Source organism: Mobula birostris, chromosome 5 (assembly GCF_030028105.1).
Source record: "Mobula birostris isolate sMobBir1 chromosome 5, sMobBir1.hap1, whole genome shotgun sequence".
Taxonomy (NCBI): domain Eukaryota; kingdom Metazoa; phylum Chordata; class Chondrichthyes; order Myliobatiformes; family Myliobatidae; genus Mobula; species Mobula birostris.
The window spans coordinates 169307383-169330514 of NC_092374.1; the positions used below are offsets into that span (position 1 = coordinate 169307383).

General features: G+C 43.3%; 1 protein-coding gene across 7 annotated transcripts in view; it reads right to left on the reverse strand.

Moving 5' to 3' along the window:
* The window catches only part of LOC140198021 (dedicator of cytokinesis protein 9-like), a 352664-nt gene that overhangs the window by 233968 nt on the left and 95564 nt on the right, over positions 1-23132 (reverse strand). For 2 of the 7 annotated variants that reach the window (XM_072258832.1, XM_072258831.1), the window contains exon 1: positions 14080-14524. The exons of 3 other annotated variants lie outside the window; for them this stretch is intronic. In XM_072258832.1, coding sequence (XP_072114933.1) covers positions 14080-14223 — 144 coding nt within the window. In that variant the 5' untranslated portion in view covers positions 14224-14524. Of the gene's footprint in view, positions 1-14079; positions 14584-23132 lie in introns of those variants that run through there. 2 more of the 7 variants (XM_072258833.1, XM_072258834.1) reach the window with 2 other exon arrangements.

Here is a 23132-nt window from a genome sequence, read left to right on the forward strand (position 1 = left end):
GACGCCTATCGTTTTTATGTGGAACTGGCATTTTCAAAATTATCCGATCTAGTATGGATGCAGCTTTAGATTCTCTTGACCTTTTGGTCACAAATGAGTTTTGCTTCTCCAAACAACGCACACAAAATACTGGAGGAACTCAGCAAGCCAGGCAGCATCTATGGAAAAGTATACAGTTGATGTTTTGGGCTGAGACCCTTCATCAGCTTTTTTCCCTCTGAAACGTCGACTGTTTACTCTATTCCACAGATGTTGCCTGGCCTGCTGAGTTCCTCCAGCATTTTGTGTGTGCTGCTTAGATTTCCAGCACCTGCAGATTTTATTTTGCTTTTGCTTCTCCAATGTTGAGGACACAGGAATGGCTGTGTGGGCACAAAATCCACCTGGGTTGACAGACCTGCTCTCTGTGGAAACTCAGTTACACAAGAGTTAATGCTCTTCAGTCTAACTCTGAGAGCAAGCAGCTACAGTCCTCAACACACACACGCAACCAGTAACATGTGCATAATGGAAATGCATTACACACATGTAAAAGCACATACCAGTACATGGACACACACAGTTTGATTTTTTTTCTTTTACACAAAATATAAAGTTATTTTTAACCTGGGAACAAATAAAACGAGTTTTGTAATTCGAAGGAGTGCAGAATGAAAGAGTGACTTCACTGTTTAAGTGCAGGATGTCCTGTTCTATTCTTCTGCAGCTGATCACTCAGTGAAGTGCAGACAAATCGGATAATTTGACCAATTCCATCACTCGGCTTTCTATAACACAAATAGGAAGCGAGGCCAGGTTTTGCAGCCTGAGTGAGAAGCAGCCAGTGATTTCCTGACAAATCATTTCCAACAACCAGGGCAGCTGTACTCAACCCAAACTCGATTCTGTGTAATAGGAACACACTGAGGGGAGGGGATTGTTCAACCCTTCCTGTTGCTGCCTTTCAGTGAGCCCTGCTCAACTCTTCACACCCATCTCTTCCACAAAACCATTAACGTTTTTATTATCCTTCACCCATCAGATTCTGAACCAGCGTGGATAATTTCACTCACCTCAACACTGAACTGATTTCACAGCCAATGGCCTCACTTTCAACAACTCGACAACTCCTGTCCTTTATACTATTTGTTTACATGTTTGTTGTTGTTATTATTTATTTGCAGGTTCTCTTCTTTTGCACGTTGGTTGTTTGACAATCATCAGGGAGGTGGTCACTCAAGTTGCAGGAGGCAGGTACCATGGTGACCGTCAGGAGAGGGAAAGGGAATAGGCAGCTAACGCAAAGTACTCCTCTGGCTGTTCCCCTCAGTAATAGGCATGCCACTTTGGATACTGTGGATACCAGTGGAAGCCACAGCGACTGGGTCTCTCCGAGTCTGACTCTGTGGCCCAGAAGGGATGAAGATGACGACGACAACTCAGGCCTGAGGCCAGCGTCAGGCATTTTCATGCCTTACAAGGCGCGGAACGAGAGACTGTGTGGCGCGCCACTCCTCACACAGGCCAGAAGGGAAGGAGGGAGAAAAGAAGTGCAGTAGTGATAGGAGATCCACAGTTAGCAGAGTAGACAGGAGATTCTGTGGACGTGGAAGAGACACTCGGTTGGTATGTTGCCTCCCAGGTGCCAGGGTCATGTCTCAGATCTGGTCCTCAGCATTCCAAAGGGGGAGGGTGAACAGCCAGAAGTTGTGGTAGATACTGGTACACAGAATGGCATAAGTACGAAAAGGATGAGGTCCTGAAGGGGGAATACAGGGAGTTGGGTAGAAAGCTAAAAAGCAGAGACTCAAGGGTAGTAAAGTCTGGATTGCTGTCTGTGCCACATGCGGTTGAGGATAAGAATAGGATGAATTTGCAGATGAACGCGAGGCTGAGGAATTGGTGTAGGGGGGAGGGTTTCAGATTTCTGAATCATTGGGATCTCTTCTGGGGAAGGTATGACCTGCACAAAAAGGTCAGGTTACAGTTGAACTTGAGGGGCACCAATATCTTTGCCACCAGGCTTGCTAGAGCTGTTGAGGGGTTTTTAAAGTAATTTGGTAAGGGGATGGGAACCAGAGTGATAAGAGTTGAGGGTGAAGAAGTTGGAGGCCAAGTCATTGCATATATTTAAAGTGGAGGTTGAACGGTTATGGGGAGAAGGCAGAGGAATGGGGTTGAGAGGGATAATAAATCTGCCATGATGGAATGGCTGAGCAGAATCAATGGGCCTAACAACCAATTCTGCTCCAACATCTTAGGGTCTTTTATCTACGTAGATGGCACACAAAACAAAGTTTTTCATTGCACCTCGGTACACGTGTCGACAATAAGTCAAATCTAGAGATTAATTTTAATTACTTATTTTGCGATACAGCACGGAGCAGGCCTTTCCAGCCCTTTGCAACCTCCAACAGACCCAATTAACCCTAACCTAATCACGGGGTAATTTGCAATGACCAATGAACCTACTTGGTATGTTTTTGGACCATGGAAGGAAACGGGAGCACCCAGGGAAAAGTCACGCACTCCACGGCAGGACGTACAGACTCCTTACAGAACACAGGCCAAAGGTGCCCTGAGCTGGAATGGCGTTGCACCAACCACTATGCCACCGTGATGCCCATGTAGAGACTCCTTCTCCATTCCCACACTCAATGCTGGATGGAAGAAAGTATCAACTCCCTCCCTAGCAGGGAGAGGTCGCTCTCCAGCATGTTACCTTTTTTTTGGGTGAGAAAGTGGTTGGGTGTTTGATGTGATTGCTGCCGGTTTTTTGGTGTAGAAACATAGCAACATAGAAAATAGGGTCAGGAGTAGGCCATTCGGCCCTTCAAGCCTGCACCGCCATTCAGTACGATCATAGCTGATCATCAACTGTGGGAGAAGCTTGGGGGTTTAGGGGTTTGATGTTTTAGCTGCTGTGCCTGCGTCCGAGTGGGTGATCTGTTAGTTTTTGTGTGAGTGAGAAGTTGAGGTGGTTACGGGTTTGATGTTTTAAGCTGCCATGTCTGGGTGGGCGATTTGTTAGTTTTTATGCGAGGGAGAAGTTGGAGGGGGATTTGGGTTTGCGTGTCTTGTTTCTTTTTCTTCTTCCTGCAGAAGGAGGGCCCTCAACAACTTACATGTTTTTTTTCTGTATTTTATGGCTATCTGGAGTAGATGAATCTCAGAGTTGTGTTCTACATGCATACTTTGATAATAAAATAAACCTTTGGAAACTTGAATCAAATTTCCTTTTTAAGGGCCATATTCAGGTCACAAGCAGGCGTTATAAGTTAAATAATTGTACATGAATTTGAAGGGGTAGAGAGGGTGTTAACTCCATAACTGAGCACAGCGGGATACTGGGAGACAATAGATGGGTGTGGGTTGCTTCAACTCTGTTGCTGAGTTTCCTACTGGTGCCTCAGGGACCTACATGTACACAATGCCTGGGTCACAGCAAGAACTAAAAACCACCTGGATTACAGCAGCATACAAAGCAAGTTAGGATTTCTCGTCAGAGAACATTGAGCAAGTGCCACTGTTAAACAGCCCGCTATTGTTCTGGACAGGATCAACAGTATCTCACAAAAACATCAAGTTTCTCCAACAATCAGATTATTCACCAAAGTTAAATCAAAATAGATCTGAGTAGAGAGGCTAAAAGTGAATTTATAGCAGTAGTAAATATAATCACAGCACTGCCGCTGTACAAATCTTAAAATTTAAACAACAGGAAGCAGGCTCCTGGAGGAGCTCAGCAGGTCGGAAGGGAAAGGGACAATTCTGGTTGAGAACCTTCACGGGATCCTCCATAGATGCTGCCTAACCTGCTCAGTTCTTCCAGCAATCTGTTTTTTGCTCCAGATTCCTGCACCTGCAGTCTCTGTGTCTCTACTTAAGAAAAACATTATGCTAATTAAAACATTCCACAGCATCATTAAATCTACATAATTTTTAGACGTGTATGCATATTAATAGAAGATTTTTCAGTAACCTCATTCTGGACTGGAATGCGGTTTATTTCACATGGACTCAACCCTCCACAATCAACCATTGAAATCAACTTCAGGAGCCATTAGTTTTGAGAATTATGTGATTTGTGCAATTTAATGAACAGGTACTTGGGGTACAGGGGAAATTAATGCATCATCAGTTGAAGCTATTTTACCTGAGGCTGTGGCTGTTACAAATACCTGTTCTAATTTACAGAACACTCAAAGAATCTTGCAAATATTGTTTATCTTATGTTTAATTTATGTTTTACTTGTTATGCTACGTGCTTGCGATTTGCTTTGGTGTGCTATTGTTATATTTACCATGATACAGTGAAAAGCTTGTCTTGCATACTGATATAATCATGACGTTGCACTGAGGTAGAACAACGCAAAACAATTACAATGCAGATTAAGCGTAAAAGCTATCGAAAAAGAGCAGCGCAGGTAAAAGATAGTGTGCAAGATCACAACGAGGAACATGATGCTGCAAGTAAGTTTTTCACTGCATTGTGCACACATGCACTTAGGTATATGACAATAAACTCAACTTTTGTTCTTTTTTTTCTATGAATCAGAACAAACCCAAATCTCGCAAGTCAGAGTGAGTCTTAAATGTTTAATCCAAGCCATTATTTCTATCTTGCAAACATCACAGTCTGAATATGTCAAGTCGTCACTTTTTACTGTCATTTTGACCATAACACAGTAAAACCGAGACATTTTTCAGGACCACGGTGCTACATGAACAATACAAAAACTACACTGAACTACATAAAACAGCACAAAAACTACACTAGACTACAGACCTACCCAGGACTGCATAAAGTGCACAAAACAGTGCAAGCATTACAATAAATAATAAACAAGACAATAGGCACAGTAGAGGGCAGCAGGTTGGTGTCAGTCCAGGTTCTGGGTATTGAGGAGTCTGATGGCTTGGGAGAAGAAAGGGAATGCATACTACTGCAGTTAAACATACCAACATTTAGTTGAAGGGGCATGTAGCAGGAAAGCCGTTTGTTTCTTGTATTTCTTTACAACTTTTTTTATGGGTCTCATTGAGTCTGTGACAGTCTGCTTACCATCTGTCTTAACCCCTGGTTTGGTTTCCCTGTAGCCGATCAACTACACCCCGATTCTCCTCAGTATCAAAGCGCAACTTACAGTGGAATATAAATTAGCACAATACAATCACAATAGTTACCCCACATCATCAGAGACCCCCACCACCCAGGACATGCTGTCTTCTCGCTGCTGCCTTCAAGAAGGTAGAACAGGAGCCTCAGGACTCACACCAAGTTCAGGAACAATTATTATCCTTCAACCATCAGGCTCTTGAACCAAAGGGGATAACTTCACTCAACTTCACTTGTTCTATCATTGTAATGTTCCCACAACCTATGGACACACTTTCAAAGATTATTCATCTTATGTTCTCGATATTTATTGCTTATTTATTCATTATTATTATTATAATTCCTTTCTTTTTGTATTTGCACAATTTGTGTCGTTTGCATACTGGTTGAGCATCCAAGTTGGTGAAGTCTTTCATTGATTCTGTTACGGTTATGAATCTATGGATTTATTGAGTATACCCACAAGAAAATGAATCTCAGGGCTGTGTATGGTGACATTTATGTACTTTGATAATAAATTTTTTCTTTGAACCCAAAACCAAAAAGACACCACCCTTGCCCCATACAGTATTTTAACTAATTAACTGAATTTCAGTTCCACTAAACTGAACCATCTCCTCCCAGCTTCTCAGTTCTTCTGTATCTGTAGAATCTCTTATGTTCAAGATGGCTTAGTCCAGACTCCTGGATTGAAAGTCTACAACCATCCTCCCATTCCAACTCCGTTTATCAGGCCCTGAGCTTGGAGTGCAGAGGGCAGTGGTAGTATAGAAACAAAAGCACCAAAATCAGTCAGCACCTCACCAGAAAGCAAGTGTGCCAAAGGAATTCCAACAGTCGCCAGAGACTCTCTGTGAGAGGTCAAGAGTTACAAAATGCCTTGACTTGTTACAAATGAAATACAGATATCTACACTGTGCACTACTCAGTGTACAAGTCCCCCCCTGCCAAAAAAACCATGGAAGCCAAATAAATAAGCCTCTGTGGTGAATTCATTCATCTGAATGAAACTATTTCTTGGAACTGAATAATGGAAGGCAAATAGAACAAAGTCCAAGAAAGGAAAACAAGGGCTAGAAAAAAAAAATCACTTTCTGAAGTACTGTTGTCCTTTATACAGCCTTGATTGTGCCATAAATTCTCCAAGATCAAAATCCTGGAGCAGGAGTAAGCCTTCACAGTACAGGCAGCTTGTTCAATAAAGAGTCCATAAGCAGAACCTCACAAGACAAGGTATAAATTATGCAAGTAATTGCACTCTGTATTTGCCAAACAATACAGAACTCATCTCTGCTGAAGAAATTGACTGTCAATCCTTCCCTGTTCTCTGGCACAGAGAGCCAGGGCCAGTTATGATCGTACTGAACGGTGAGGCAGGCTTGAAATGCCTTGTGGCTCCTCTTACTCCTATTGTCGGACTTTTTAAGTGCTTTGGTGTCAGATGGTTTCAAGTCCCACACCAGATACCTGAGCACTACTGAGGGACTGCTGAACTTTAGATAAGATGTCCACTCTCCCAACTGGGTACAAAATAAGTGCACAAATACAATGAAAAACTTTCTTGCAGGGGCATCACAGGCACGTAGATTCAGACAACACGCAGAACACAAATTATACATGACAGTGAATTAAAAGTATGCAAAACACAATCAGAGACAAGTCCATGGTAGTGCAAGGGGTGGTCCATCATGTTCTGTCCCTGAGGTAGGGTGAGGGTTGAGCAAGCTAGCTCAAGAACACGGTGACTGTAGGAAAGTAGCTGAGCAAGCACGGGAAGCTTTCTACAGTCAAGTGGCCAACATTAGTCACTGAGCCAAATATAGATGGGTCTGTACACCTAGCTGACTGAGCTTACTTTGTGCAAACTAAACACTGTTTCGTCCACTGGACCCAAGTTTTCTTGAGTTCAATGTGTACTGAAAAGTAGTGCACTTCTACTTTTTGCATGTAACTTTTTATTTTATATGTACCTATATTTACTGTAATTCACAGTTTTTATTATTATGTATTAAGTACTGCTGCCACAAACCAACAAGTTTCACGGCATACGCTGGTGATATTAAACCTGATTCTGATCCGGTGCTCAAGTTCAAGTAAACGCTGTTAGCACTGAACCATCCAAACCCCGCATTTTAACAGGCTGCACAGAATAGACACCGAAGTTGATCAATCCACTGCAAAGTGGCACAGGAGAGGGGACAAATAAATGAAACCCCCTGGTTTATTTGGCTGCGTCAGTCTAGGGAAGACAGTCTCCGGTCCCGCCAAACCCGTGAGATTGAAACGGCTCTCCCACCCCAAACCTCGGTTTGTGTGGATGCTGTGTAATTTGCTACCCTGTTACAAATAACGGACAGTACACTGCATACGATTAAAGGAATTATATTTATGAATTGCAACTTAACTAAAGGGTTAGTAAGGAAAAACAAGGAGGAAAGGGTCCGTTCTAATCAAACAGTCAAACGTGCACAAGTTGGAGCTCAACTTTCACCAATATTCACCGATCCTCATTCAATCTCAGCATCTGGCTTCCTCAATTCACAGTCCCGCACTGAGTCGAATCCTATGACCTGTTCTCTCCAGCGTCTCTCTTCATCTCCCGCTGACCAAAAGCCCCAAGACCAACCTTAATGTCCCTCTCCAAAAAAACCTCCCCCCCCCCACCCCCCAGCTCCATCATCCTCATTGGATGGCTCACATTCCTCATCATCGCTCATCTTCAACAATAACCCAAACAGGCTGAAAGCAAAACAGAACTGCTGAATGAAGTACCTACAGCAAACAGTAAAAATGTGAACCAGGGCATTATATAAGAAAAAGGCTTGAAAGGTTACAGCTATCAGAAAAGTCTGGAACTCTGCGCAAGAAAAGGAAGGCTGAGGGGTGACCCATGAGAAGATCTATGCTAAAGGTCTGTTGAAGAAAAATTTTCCATGTATGGAGGAGCCACTTACTTAACCTGAGCACAAATACATGCCATCTGGAATTTAGGTGAAACCTGTTTACCCAGACAGTGTGGAACTCGTTCCCACCAGGAGTGGTCAAGATGAAGAGCAGCGATGAGCTTAAAATGAAGCTGCATAAGCATACGAAGGCAGGATATTTGATTTCATCTGATAGATTAATCATCTATTCCTCCCCCCCCCAAATTCTTGTAATTCTTAAACTCATATAAATGCACTGTTTGCAGTTTTTAATCTGTTACTTCTAACACAAAAATCAAGGGCTCAAAGACTACATGGAGGTCATGTTCCCTTTAAAATTTATGAAACAAAAGCGAGCATTATTAATTTAAGACAGCCTAACTAAAGTTAAAAGCTTAATAATAAATAGACCAAAGGAAAGAGTAGGAGGTGTTGAGAACACTTAAAATGTTTAGAACTATTTACCTTTAATTTAAAAAGTTAGGAGTTAATTTAGAAATACTGTTGCCAGAATGAAAGGAAACTTCTGACACAGACCAAATTATCATCAAAAACTGTTTCTTGTTCCTGCAACAGGACACCAGAAGAAAATACCACTGGCTCACAAAAAAACTTTTGTTACATTAAAAAGTGATTTGCATTTAAAAAAAACACTTGCATTACATTTCAGAAGCCATCACAAGTGTTTTAGAGCCAATGAAAAGCACTCTTAAGAATAATTAATACTGCAGGAAATGTGGGAGCCAATATGCAGATACAAAGCTCCACAAACACAATTGTGGTAATGGTCAAATAAGCTCTTTTGGTAATGATACATCCAGGATAACACCTGCCTCGATCAAAGATTATTTACCTATATACATTCAATGGCCACTTTATTAGGTACCTCACATAATTGGCTAAGATACTTACATTAATGCGCAGGTGTATCTGACAAAGTGGTCAAACAGCACAACAAGACCTTGCACATCTCCCACTGCTACAGTTGGAATTTCCCACCTGCTTCAAAAGGGCAACAGTTATACCAGTGCTCAAGAAGAGCAGCACGAGCTGCCTCAATGACCATCGTCCAGCAGCACTCACATCTACAGTGAGGAAACACTTTGAGAGGTTGGTCAAGGCTAGAATCAACACCTGTCTCAGGAAGGACCTGGACCCACTGCAATTTGCCTATCGCCACACTAGATCTGCAGCGGATGCGATCTCAACAGCTCTTCACGCAGACTTGGATCACCTGGACAATGCAAATACCTATGTTAGGATGCTGTTTATTGACTACAGCTCAGCATTTAACACCATCATTCCTACTGTCCTGATCAAAAAGCTACAGAATCTTAGCCTCTGTACCTCCTTCTGTAATTGGATCCTCAACTTCCTAACTGGAAGATCACAATCTATGTGGAAGATCACATCTCCACTTCACTGACAATTAACACTGGCGCACCACAGGGATGTGTGCTTAGCCCACTGTTCTACTCTCTCTACACCCATGACTATGTGGCCAGACATAGCTCAAATAGCATCTGTAAATTTGCTGATGATACAACCATTGTTGGCAGAACATTCAGATGGTGACGCAAGAGTGTACAGGAGCACGATATACCAGTCAGTCGAGTGGTGTTGCAGCAACAACATTGCACTCAGCATCAGCAAGACCAAAGAGCTGATTGTGGACTTCAAGGAGGGCAAGGCGAGGGAACACAAATCAATCCTCATAGAGGGACCCAACTTGGACATAGCATATTGATACAGCTATAAAGGAGGCAAGACAGCAGTTATATTTCATTAGGAGTTTGAGGAGATTTGGTTTTTCCACTAAAACACTCAAAAACATACTGTGGAGAGCATTCTGACCAGCTGCATCACTGTCTGGTATGGGGGGGGGGGGCTACTGCACAAGATCAAAATAAGTTGCAGAAACTTGTAAAATTAGTCAGCCTCCGTAGTATCCGAGACATCTTCAAAGAGCAATGCCTTAGAAAGGAGGAGTCCATCATTAAGGATCCCCACCACCCAGGACATGACCTCTTCACACTGTTACCATCATGAAGGAGGTAGGCTTCTACTTCTGCTTGGTACAGCGCAAGCACTGCTGGACGGCTGTTATAACGGGCAGTCGGTGTATGGAAACCTGAAGGCACACACTCAGTGATTCGGGAACAGCTTCTTCCCCTCTGCCATTCGATTTCTAAATGGACATTGAACCCATGAACACTACCTCACTACTTTTTTTTTATTATTTCTGTTACTTTGCACTTCTTACTTTAAATTAACTATTCAATAGACATACGTATATACTTAACGTAACTCAGTTTTTTCTCTACATTTCTTTATCATGTATTTCATTGTAGCGCTGCTGTAAAGTTAACGAATTTCATGACACTAAAATGAAATTTAATATTAAATCTGATTCTGATTCATCTGCTGAAATTAAACCCAGAAGTTTAAGCTGTGAAGTTCCCACTAAGGAGAGTTCCAGCAGCTCACTAAAGGAAATGATTTTATCTGTTTCCAGTTTCTGGGCACATCTACTGCCCACCTTTGAGAGGATGGTAGTGAGCCACTTTGCCACCTTCTTGAACAGGTAAGGTTCCAGGATTTAGAGCCGGTGATAATGAAAGAACAGTGCTGCACGTGCTTGTTGGGACTGTGTAGGTCATGAAGGGGAAAGTGCAGGTGCTGGCTTCCTTGTACACCTTCTGCTCTTGACCTTGGTGGCAGAGGCTGCAAGTTTGGGAGGTGCCACAGTCAACTGGGCAAACAACAAATTCTGCCCTAAATTCATCTACAGTTTGCAGGTGATTATCACCGTAGAGGGCCGCATCTCAAATAAAGTCCAGTCGGAGTACAGGAAAGAGGTGGAGAACTTAGTGACATGGTGTTAAGACAACAAGCTTTCTATCAGTTCAATGAGATAGCTTTATCTGTCACATACAGTGAAAGACATTATTTTCATCAAGTGTTGCAAGTCTTCCAGTGCCAACGCAGCATTCCCACAACTTACTAATCCTAACTTGTACATCCTTGGAATGTGGAGCAAAACTAGAGCACCCAAAGGAAAACCCAAACGGTCACAGGGAGAACTTATAAACTCCTTATCAACCAGCAGCAGGATTTGAACCTCAATCTTACAGCTGCCGCTTAAAAAGCTTAACGCTAATTGATACATTAATCGACCATCACTTCTCTCCCATGAGAAACTTCCCACAATCTCACCCCATTATCCACCCATCCTCGCCCTCCTTACAGTTTAGAATAAACATTTTTCCTCCCTTTTCTAGATATAATTTAGAGTCTTCGGCCTCATTTCTCTCTCCATAGATGCTTCCAGACTGGCATTTTCCAGCATTAAGTTTTATTTTCAATTTAACGATTCTATGGCAAGGGGTGTATTCTGCGAGCCTGTAGTCCTCCTGTTGTTGGAGTCTCTGGAGCTTGCACCAGCTGCTGTCAGAACATTCTCTGCTGCCTTAAACTAATGCCAAAGACTCAGAAACTTATGTCAAGTTAGTAAACTGGGATTAGCTGAAATAACTGACAAATTGCCAGAAACAGCTCCCAAAAATAATGGGAATTCCACCAGCTTGAGCAGCCAAAGGATCAGTGATAAACCAACACTAATCTTTCAACAAGGTGTAATATTTTGCCTTCTATTTCTTGCGCACATCATTCCTGTTCGCTCCCTAACCACTTCATGGGCCACCCCCCGTTCCCGTTCCAAAGGGGACCAGCACAAAACCCCACCAGAGTATGGAGAGGGTCCTCAGCTGTCAGAGGTACCTCCCTTTGAATTAATTAAGCTGACACTGACAATGAGCTGGACATCAGGTGGAAGCACCTTACAGTCCATCTGGGTATAGCCTCCAACCTGATGGAATGAGCTCCTGTACCTCCTTCCTGACAGTAGTGGGTCAAAGAGATTGCAGGATGGGCACCAAGGATCCCAACAATGCTTCGTCTGCAACACGTCCAGTAAATGTCACAAATCAGGGAGAGGAAAACCCCAGTGATCCTCTCAGCGACACTTACATAGATACTGCCTGACTTGCTAAGTTCCTCCAGCACTTTGCATGTGATGTTGCAGATTTTCAGCATCTGCAGAATATCTTGACTTTATGTCCGTTAAGCAGCATCTGGAGGATAATAGACAGTCCACATTTTGGGTTGAGATCCTTTGATCTTCACTCCCACAGTGTACTGGTCAGATATATTCAGTGACCACTTTATTAGGTACACCTGTACACCTGCTCCTTAATGCAAATATCTAATCAGCCAATCATGTGGCAGCATGTAGATATAGTCAAGAAATTCAGTTGCTGTTCAAACTAAACACAAGAGTGGGGAAGAAATTTGATTTAAGTGACCTTGACTGTGGAATGCTTGTTGGTGTCAGACAGGGTAGTTTGAGTATCTCAGAAACTGATCTCCTGGGATTTTCACACTCAACAGTTTCTAGAATTTACAAAGAACGGTGCAAAAAACAAAAAGCATCCAATGAGCGGCAGTTCTGTGGGCAAAAAAGCCTTGTTAATGTGAGAGATCAGAGGACAATGGCCAGACAAGTTCAAGCTGAGAGGCAGTAACTCAAATAATCATGCATTATAACAGAAGTGTGCAGAAGAGAATCTCTGAATGCACAATGCTTCAAACCTTGAAGCGGATGGGCTACAGCAGCAGAATTCCATGAATACACACTCAGTGGTCACTGTGTTAGGTACAGGAGGTAGCTAATACAGTGGCTACTTAGTGTAGTCATTCTTCGTCGATCAGCAGGCTACATCATCATTGTGGGACCTTCCTGTGTGTGAATCCTACGTTACAAATCAGCCTTCATCCCAACCGGAGTTCAACTGCATGAAATTTGGGAGGTCCCTAGGGGGTGAAAGTCACAAAACAAATACAAAGCTTTTCTTCCCATTCCCAATGTCATTTTCAATGCTTTACAACCTACGCTCAGTAGCATAAATTAGTTCACATTCCACTCTTGCAAAGCCACACAAAATATGCATAGTTTCTGCACAAGGAGTGCAAAATATTAAACATATATACTCTTTCACTTCAGCTCTTGGGATCTGTTTTCTGGCACAAGCAACAATGGTCAAATAACCAATGCACAGACAATAGATGTTGACAGACAATGAAAACTCTGGGGGGGGGGGAGAACAATGGTGATTCCTGGCCAGGAAATAAAACAAACTACTATACGAGAATGAAATTCCTTTCCCGAACACCCACACCAGCCAGTGAAGTGCCTTGATGACTGGTCCCTGCTATGATACGTTCTGGATGATAAGCAGACACAGAGGATACCGGTTTGCTCAACTAGAATAACTGAAATGCAATGAATCCGTTGCAAAGCTCCAAATATAGAGTTTTGGGGGTGTTTTCTAACACACACACACAAACCCCATTTGTTATAAACCGCTATAAATGATCCATGCCAATTTAAATAACCCCCACCCGCACACACACAAGGGAAGCTGAATTTGAGTGGCCTTGAGATGGTCATATGTTATTCCACCACCCTTTCTACACACACACACAGAACAGATCCGCAACCATGGAAAGCAGACATACTGTGCATCCACTGAAAAGACCAACACAGGCACAAGACATAAAGTCAATGAACACAGAAACACGGAATGGCCATACATCCACTGACACAAGCGCACACAGAATAGATATACACCCACTGGAAACAGCAACGCAGACACACACACACCCGACATACCGACACTGAACACCGACTCATAGAACGGACCTACTTCGACTGAGCACACACACACACAAAACAGAACTACACCCACTGAACACAGACACGCGGACTAAACCAACATTAGCTGAAAACACACACACATACTGAGAACACATAAACAATGATCTGCACCCACTGAACGAACACACACAGACATAATCCACCTACACCCACTGAACAGGAACACACACACAAAGACACAGCAGACGCCACCCCCGGGCTAATCCTGGGATCGGAGCTGCCAGGTGCAGCGCTTGGGAGAAGCTGGGAAGCTCCGGGACTGGGGTTAACGTCTCACTTACATCCAAGGTCTTGTCGGTGATTTCACTCAGGGGGATCTGCCCCACATCCAGCTCGGAGTCGCAGGCTGCGCTTTTGTACCTCTGCACCGGCTCCACCGCATGGGCATCCTTCTTAAAGAGTCGGTTCACTCTCCCTTGCATCATCTCGCCCCGGACGGTGTGTCGGTCCCCGCACCGGGCCACCAAAAGTTTCACAAAGTCGTGGTCAAAAACTTTCAGTGAAGCAATCTGTCGTCCGCATTCCCAATTCAGTCCCGTAGAAAGAGCGAGAGACAGAGGAGGGAAGGGCAGCCCAGAGCTGGTGGGAACTTGGTCACATCTCGTCCACGGAAACTTTCCAGCCAAGTTCCTCCAGCCGTCGAGCGGGGAATGCGCAATTGGCAGGGACAAATCCTGCCAGCGGCTGAGGCAGGGCGGAGCAGAGAGAGAGACTGCGAACCGCCTCCACCAGCATTTCAAACCCTTGCTCCGGGAACGGGTGAACGTGCACGCTGAAGAGACCAGGTTTTTTCACTGGTACTGTATACGTCGGGAAATGTGCTGTTCTGTGGCTGCAGAACAGTGCAAGTCGTTAAAATAACTATGAGTTCCCCCTGCACACCTCACGTTCAACTCCACGATCCCCCACCCACCCCAAAGATATCTGAATGCTTTATGAAGACGCATATAACCCTTTGGCTGTGAAGGCAGTGGGCTTGCACACTTCACAAGGTAGCGCTGCTTCAACAATTAAAGATTAATCGGCAGTGCGTTAACACGGGCGATTAAACCAACTCCTCGCTCACTTTGCAAACTTAACAGTGGGAAGTTGGACAGCGGCGGACGTGAACTGAACCCCAAGTTTCAGGCAACTTGAACCCCTTTCGCTGCTGGAAATTCGACAACTAAGATGTTGGGCGGGAGGAGGGGGAGGTAAAGTCGATGGAAGGGATCGACGTCTGGGGGGAGAGGAAGGATGTGGGGTCGGTGGGGGGATGGGTCGATGGGAAAGGATAGTAGGGGGAATAGAGCAGGGAAGGGTGTGATGGGGTGGGGGTTAGGACGGATGGGGTGAGGGGTTAGGACGGAAGGGAGGGGAAGAGTGGGGTGGGAAAGGTGAGGGAAGGGTTGAGGTGATGGGGCCGGGGAAGAGGAGTGGGTTGGGGCTGGGGATTGGCGAGGGGTGGTGGGAAGAGGGGTGCATGGCAGAGAGGAATGAGTAGTGGAGTGGAGGTTTGGGGGATGAGTGGAGGAGGAAGGAACAGATGGGGTGAGGGGAGGGGGCAGGTTGGGTAGGGCTGCAGAATGTAGGGGAGCTGGGAATGTACAGGGAAGCAAAAGGGAGGAAAGGGCAAGAGACGGGTCTATTCAGGAAGGACCTCCATGTACAAGAAAAGTCTGGAACTGTGCCTCTGCAAAGAACAGTCAACAGAAAGCTTGAGACCAAGCCTCAAGAGTACTGGAGTGTCACACTTACAATAAACCTGTTAAAGGTATTAGATTCTCTTTTTGTAAGCAATTCAATGGAGGCACCTGTAACCTCTCCCAGTGGCTGTTTTGGGCAAAGATTTAACAGGGCCTTGAAACAGGGTTTGAAATGAACACTTTCTGTAAAGGCACACTACAGGGGGAGCTAAAGAGTGCTTGCAAGATTATGAGAGCTGAAAATGTTTGGTAATTCTGGGTATCCAAAGAATTTTACAGCTGGTCGTACTTTTGAAGAATAATGATCCTCTTCTCAGGCCGTCACTTAGATGAAGGATGACCATAAGGTATAGGAGCAGGATTAGGCCATTTGGCCCATCGCGTCTCCTCCACCATGATTGGTCCATTTTTCCTCTCAGCCTCAATCTCCTGCCTTCTCCCCATATCCCTTCATGCATTGCCCAATCAAGAAACTTCAGCCTTTTCTAAAGACTTGACCTACACAGCTGCCTTTGGCAACGATTTCCACAGATTCACCACTCTCCAGCTAAAAAAATTCCTCCTTATCTTCATTCTGAAAAGACACCCCTCTATTCTGAGGCTGTGTCCTCTGGTCCTAGACTCTCCCATCACAGGAAACGTCCTTTCCACACCCACTCTATCAAGGCCTCTCACCATTTGATAGGTTTCAATTAGGTCACCCCCTCATTCTTCTTAATTCCAGTGAACAGTCCCAGAGCCATCACACGCCCTGCATGTGACAAGTCCTCCAATTCCGGAATCATTTTCGTGAATCTCCTTGGAACCTTCTCCAGTGTCAGCACATGATCTGCTTCGACTCCAGTTTTGTGGGACTGGGCTGAGTGATGAGGTCAATGTCGGATCCAAAGAACATTGACCCTGGCTCCAACATTGCAGAGGGTAGATGATGAGGTGGTATGCTCCTCAAACCTCTCGGGAAGACTGCTGTGTTCCTGATCCACAGCCTCAAGATTCCCAATGCCATGCAGAGGAGAAACTGAGTTACTTGAGTCTATACTTGGTGGAATTCGGAAGAATGAGCGGAGATCTTATACCAACATAAAAAAATTATAAAATGGATAGATAAGATAGAGACGGGAAGATTGTTTTCATGGGCAACTGACACTAGAACTAGGGGACATAGCCTCAAGATCTTGGGGAGTAGATTTAGGATGAACCGGTTTTCCCCAGAGAGTGAATCTGTGAAATACACTGTCCAAGGAAGCAACAGAGGCGTAAATATTAATATTAACAATAACTTATTGATAGAGCACTTCTCATACAGATAATCTAAATAATATAAAGTGCTTTAACAATGGGATAAAGTGCAAGCATGAAAATAAAAGATAAAAGTAAAAATAACCATTAAAATAAAATACAAGAAATGTTAGTTAAACGCAAGGTTAAAAAATAGGTTTTCAGCTGGCATTTAGAAGTGTCAAGTGAGTCTGCATCCCTTATAGTTTTAGGTATTGAATTCCACATTTGGAACTATGATTTTAAAAAGCAGACCTGCCAATTATCTTTTGGGGGAGATTGTTTAAATTTAAGAGACTGACGGAAGAAGACTTGAGATCTCGAGCAGGATTATAAAACAAAAGCAAAATATACCTAAGAGACAGCTAGGAAGATACTTGCATATTAGGGGAATTAAGGCTTCTGGGGAAAAGGCAGGTAGGTAGTCCACAGCAAGATCAGCCATGAGCTTATCGATGGGATGGGTGACCTCTCCTGCTCCAAGTTCTATGAATGCTTGAACAGTCGTGGGCTAGAGACTCTCAAAAATGAGCAGGGATGCCACATTTTCTTTCAACACAGCTTTTATTACATCCTTGAATCTTTTCCTTTGTCCACCAAGTATTCAGCTACCTCACAGATCCTGGAAAAGAATTTCTGCTTCAGGTGTTTGGTGTCAAGCATGAAATTCCAGTGTCAACTGAGCATAACAAGGGCTTCAGTGCTGTGGATATTGGTCCACTTAGCCTTCTGGTGAATCGGAATCAGGTTCCAGTGTGTCATGTATTTGTACAGATAACATCGGTGGTCTTTTTCGAGAGTCTGGAGATGCCTGGTGTGTGTCTGAGGACGGGAGGACAGGAATCACAGCTGCCTGGTACCACGTGTGTTTTGTGTTAGGTCTGAGATTTTGATATTTACCCTTTTCTTCAAGTAACTAAAGACCACCCTGTGTCATTGGAAGCAGTGGTGAATTTTATCACAAAGTCTACCTTTATCAGTCAGGCGCTACGTGATATGGAAAGTGGTTCACATTTTCCAAATTGTGTCATGAAGAGTTACGTGTTGAATTGGGGGCAGGTTGGGAAAGGACCTTGATCCTTTGGACACTGTGTGGCATCCAGGTTTCTGTGAACAAACTGATGATGCATTCCAAGTTCGGGCTCCAAGTGTCATCTGTAAGCAGCAACTCCACAACAAAGGTTCGGATGACTTTGTTCAATCCACAGTGACAAAGCTCCAGAACTAGTTTCCCATTGGTGCTTGAGATTTACCCTATTCCCTTATGAAGTGTGTTGGAAATGAGGTAGATAGAAGGAATATGATTGGGTAATGACGTAGCCTTGTTTGTTACTCATTGCTTACTGAGGCTGGCTCTGGCTCTGCCATAAACTGGATGGTTAGTATTACAGCTTGTGTGCTGTCCTCCATAGAGATCATTAAGAGCACCAAATTTCTTGGTGTTCACCTGGCAGAGAATCTCACCTGGTCCCTCAACACCAGCTCCATAGCCAAGAAAGCCCAGCAGCGTCTCTACCTTCTGTGAAGGCTGGGAAAAGTCCATCTTCCACCCCCCCCATCCTCACCACATTCTACAGAGGATGTGTCGAGAGTATCCTGAGCAGTTGCATTACTGCCTGGATCGGGAATTGCACCGTCTCAGATCGCTAGTCCCTGCAGCGGATAGTGAGGTCAGTTGAAGGGATCATCGGGGTCTCTCTTCCCGCCATTACAGACATTTACACCACATGCTGCATTCGCAAAGCTAACAGTATTGTGAAGGACCCCACACACCCCTCATACAAACTCTTCTCCCTCCTGCCATCTGGCAAAAGGTACCAAAGCATTCAGGCTCTCACGACCAGACTGTGTAACAGTTTCTTCCCCCAAGCCATCAGACTCCTCAATTCCCAGAGTCTAGTCTGACACCAACCTACACACACACTCACTTGAACACCATTCCACTCCCTTTGCAATTTTTGCTCATTTCTTTCTCAATTCCTGCTAAAACATTGTTTACATTTACATCATTTATTATATTGTAATTTGTCCTTTACTGTGCCTATTGTCTTGTTTATTAATTATTGTACTGTCTTGCACTGTTTTGTGCACTTTATGTAGTCCCAATGTAGGTCTAAAGTCTAATGTAGTTTTGTATTGTTTCACATAGTCTAGTGTAGTCTTGTGTTGTTTCAGGTAGTCTAGTGTAGTTTTGTGTTGTTTCATGTAGCACCATGGTCCTGAAGGAATGTTGTTTCATTTTTACTGTGTACTGTACCAGCAGTTATGGTTGAAATGACAATAAAAGCAACTTGACTTGACTTGATTTGTCATAGAGCAAGCACAAGATGGGGATGGATGTCTTTGCACAGCTTAAATCAAGGTGGCTGTTCCTCAGTTACTCCCTCATCAGTCCCTATTCTCCCCACCATCAAGGGCATCTTCAAGAAGTAGTGTCCTAAGAAGACAACTTTGATCATTAATGACCCTCAACATCCAGGACTTGCCCTCTTCACATTACTACCATCAGGAAGGTGGCAGAGCTGCCTTAAAACCCACATTCAGTGTTTCAAGAACAGCTTCTTCCCTTCTGTGATCAGATTACTGAATCCATTAACACTACCTCGTTATTCACCTTTTGAACTACAGTGGATTCCGGTTAATTGGGGCACATCAGGACCTGTTAATTTTGGCCCAATAAAGTGACTGCCCCTGTTAGCTAAAGTTTCATGGAAATAGTTAAACAGTATTAAAAAGATAAACTACTATTTAACTGAGTAATAAATTATATGTTTAAGTGGAATGCTGAACAAATGAGAACACTGTCAATACTAATACAGTACTATAAAACTGTGTATTAGTTCCTAATAGTTATCGGAGGAATTCATCCAGTGTATGCCACTGCGTTCTTTCGATTGACTGTAAATTAACAAAACCAGCACAGACACCAAGTGCAATGGCTTGCCTTCATACTATGCTTTAAACGATTGCATCCTCCAAATCTTGACTTTCACTGTTAACATTCAAGATGATTTGTCTATACCTTCAAATTCTTTGTAGTTCCTAACTTGTTGAAGTAGAGGAATCATTTCATTTTCACTCCCAGCCGCTTCTGGCATCTCCAAGTCTGAGTGCTTGAAACCGCAGTGAGCAAAGCATTTCTGAATTGTCTTACTGCTTATTTCTTATCAACTATCAGAGAAAAAACTTACTGCTTTATGAACACAAATACCTGCAACTGACACTATTTTAAAACTGTTCACTCTAATCAGTGTAATGTCTAAAGGCCACAGAAGTGAAACTTTTTGGCAAGAGTCTCTTGTCCCAATTGCGCGGCATAGCATCCCAAATAAACAAAGGGAATTCTGGCCATCTTCTCAATTAGTTTTTGTTTCTTTAAGTCTCAGTAGCACAGTGGTTAGCACAACACTTTACAGTTTCAGTGACATAGGTTCAATTCCTGTAGCTGCCTGTAAGGAGTTTGTACGTTCTCCCTGTGACCATGTGTGTTTCCTCCCACAGTCCAAAGACGTACCAGTTGGTAGGTTAATTGGTCATTGTACAATGTCCCATGACTAGGCTAGGGTCAAATCAGGGTTACTGGGAAACATAGCTCAAAGGGCCGGAAAGGCCTATTCTGCACTGCATGTCAATAAATAAACAAGATTGTGATGGTATTGGGTTCGCTGACTGCAAAGTTCTAAACTGAAACAAAGACCTTAAGCCCAATCAGATATAAATAGCCACAAGTATTCTAACTAAAGGGAGGTTATACCGTAACTACCCAATCTTCAAAGAGTAACTTACTTCCTGTTTATTCTCCACAGTGAGTTTAGCTGCCAATCCCTACTATTTGAGCAGAAGGTCTCCTCTCCCTACCAAGAAGATCCTTCCAGCTAACAAAGTATTTTAAAACACAGTGCATTTATTTTCAGTAATACTCTTTTAAATACAAACAGTTAAAACTCAGAGGATTGCTATCTTATAAAACATTTCCAAATTACAAACCATTTTTAAAACATAAAAGATTTCCAAAACACAAGAACAATTTCCAAAAAGACATACCGATGATGCAGACGAACAAATCATCACAGACACCGAAGCTAGAGGAATGGATTCTAGTTCAGTCCATGTTTCTTTCATGCTTCTTGATGTTCCTTCCCCCATTCCTAATAAGCCTGAACTGCTCTCTACATGTATACCCTTTTTCTGCCACTTGGGTAAATTCACAGGCATATTTCCTCAGATACCAGACCTCAGCTATCTACCTTGAGTACAAAGACCTTCCAACATTAATAAATCATATCTAAAGATCATTAATTATATTATCCACCAGGTCTGCAAGCTTCCTTCAAGTAAGAAACCTAGTCAATTTGTCTGTTTTGAAACAATTCAAATTAAATAACCCATTGTCTTATTCTGCATCTCTCAAGCAGTTAACTTTGTAGTATGAGCCAGCAAGTCTGATACTCTGTACAGAATTTGTTTGAAAAGCTGCTCTATGGACAGTACTTTGTTTTACCATCAAGCTGATTATTGCTTTCCATTTCCATTTTAAGAACTGAAGACTGGCTTTCATTTACGGCCAGAAACTAAACAGTGCATATAGTTGCAAGTTTACTTGGAACAGTTTGATCTTACAAGTGGCAGCAACTGTGTTTAGAAAGCAAGCTTAGCAAGCATGAGGTCCACTGGCCCAGGAAGCGAATATCCATCACAAGAGTTGTCCCAAATAAATGGCTGCCTTGATTAACTGAACACCCAATTAACCGAAATCCACAGTACTTACTTTATTTTGAAGGTTACAGTAATAAGAATATAAGATACAAGAGCAGAATTAGGCCACACGGTCCATTAAGTTTTTCTGCCATTTCATTACGGCTGAGTTATTACCCTACAACCCATGTTTCTGCATTCTCCCTATAACCCTTGACACCCTTACTAATCAAGAACCTCTCAACCAATAATTTGTCATCTTACACTGTACTACTGCCACAAAACAACAAAACTCACAACATACATCAGTGATAATAAACATGATTCTGACAATAGCGGACAAAGGCTTCCTAGTGGCTGTTGCTCCTCACTGCATTTTTTTGGAGCTGTTACTCAGTGAAGATTATATTATCCACACTGATAGAGTCAGCAGGTTCTTAGCCACTGGGGGGAATTGAGGAAACATGGCAGTCAATTCCCACACAGACAATCCCTGATATGATTGTCTGATAACAGCCAGACAACCTATAATTCGAGATGTTGATGGGTAGTGGAGACAAGTTCCACACTGTCTTCAGAATTAGAACCTGTGAGATCTTCTACGTCCTGAGAGGAACAGACTGGGGTTCATTCCACATCTCTTAAAATTATAAAAATAAATCAGGGAAAAACAGCCTCATGTCATAAACAGAGGATACAAAACCGAACTCATTCACGGAAGACGGAGGTTGAGAATATCCTGGACAGTGGCAGAGCTCCTGTTACGCCAACAAAGGTGAAGCAACGATTATTATTCACCTGTACTTCAGACAGATAAGTGCTGCTAATTGCACAGAACAAAATGACTCACAAGATGCCCACTCATTTATTAGCCGACAATAAATCGGCTGCGTTCCTGTCTGAGACGATGATGGGCAATGTCAGACTGTGCAAACCAGCTTGCAATGTAGGAAAAAAGTGCTAGAAGAGCAATTTTCCTGTCCATTTCAGAATGTTACAAAGAAAAAGTAAACAACTAATCTGAAATTAGCTCCCACAACAAGGTAACGCAGGGATCCCCAACCTTTCTCGCACTACGGACCAGTTTAATATTGACAATATTCTTGCGGACCGGCCGACTCGGGGGGCAGGGGGGTAGTAGGGTTGCCAACGGCCAGGAGTAGCAGTCAAATACGTTGTGTTTACCCCGAGAAAGACTACAATGACCATGAAGCCTTGCGCAGGCACCATTGCGCATGCGTGACCTGCGTATGCCTGTACCTGCCGATTTTTTTTCTGCAAATCATTTTTGGCGATTCTGTTCGGGGGGGGGTGTTAATCACGACCGGAATATAGTTGATAAGTGGCTAATACACTCAATTTTGTTTCTAAAAGGGTTTATCTAACGAATTTAATGTTAAACACAGCGCATATTTTCCTCGCATGAATATAGTGATAAGTCATTTATCGGGGAGGACGGGGAGCTTGAAGTAAGTGTTGAATGAACTTCCAGTAGAAGTGGCAGAAGCAGGTTCGATATTATTATTTAAAGAAAAATTGGATAGCTATATGGACAGGAAAGGAATGGAGGGTTTTGGGCTGAGTGCAGGTCGGCGGGACTAGGTGAGTAGCGTTCGGCACGGACTAGAAGGGCAGAGATGGCCTGTTTCCCTGCTGTAATTGTTATATGGTTATAT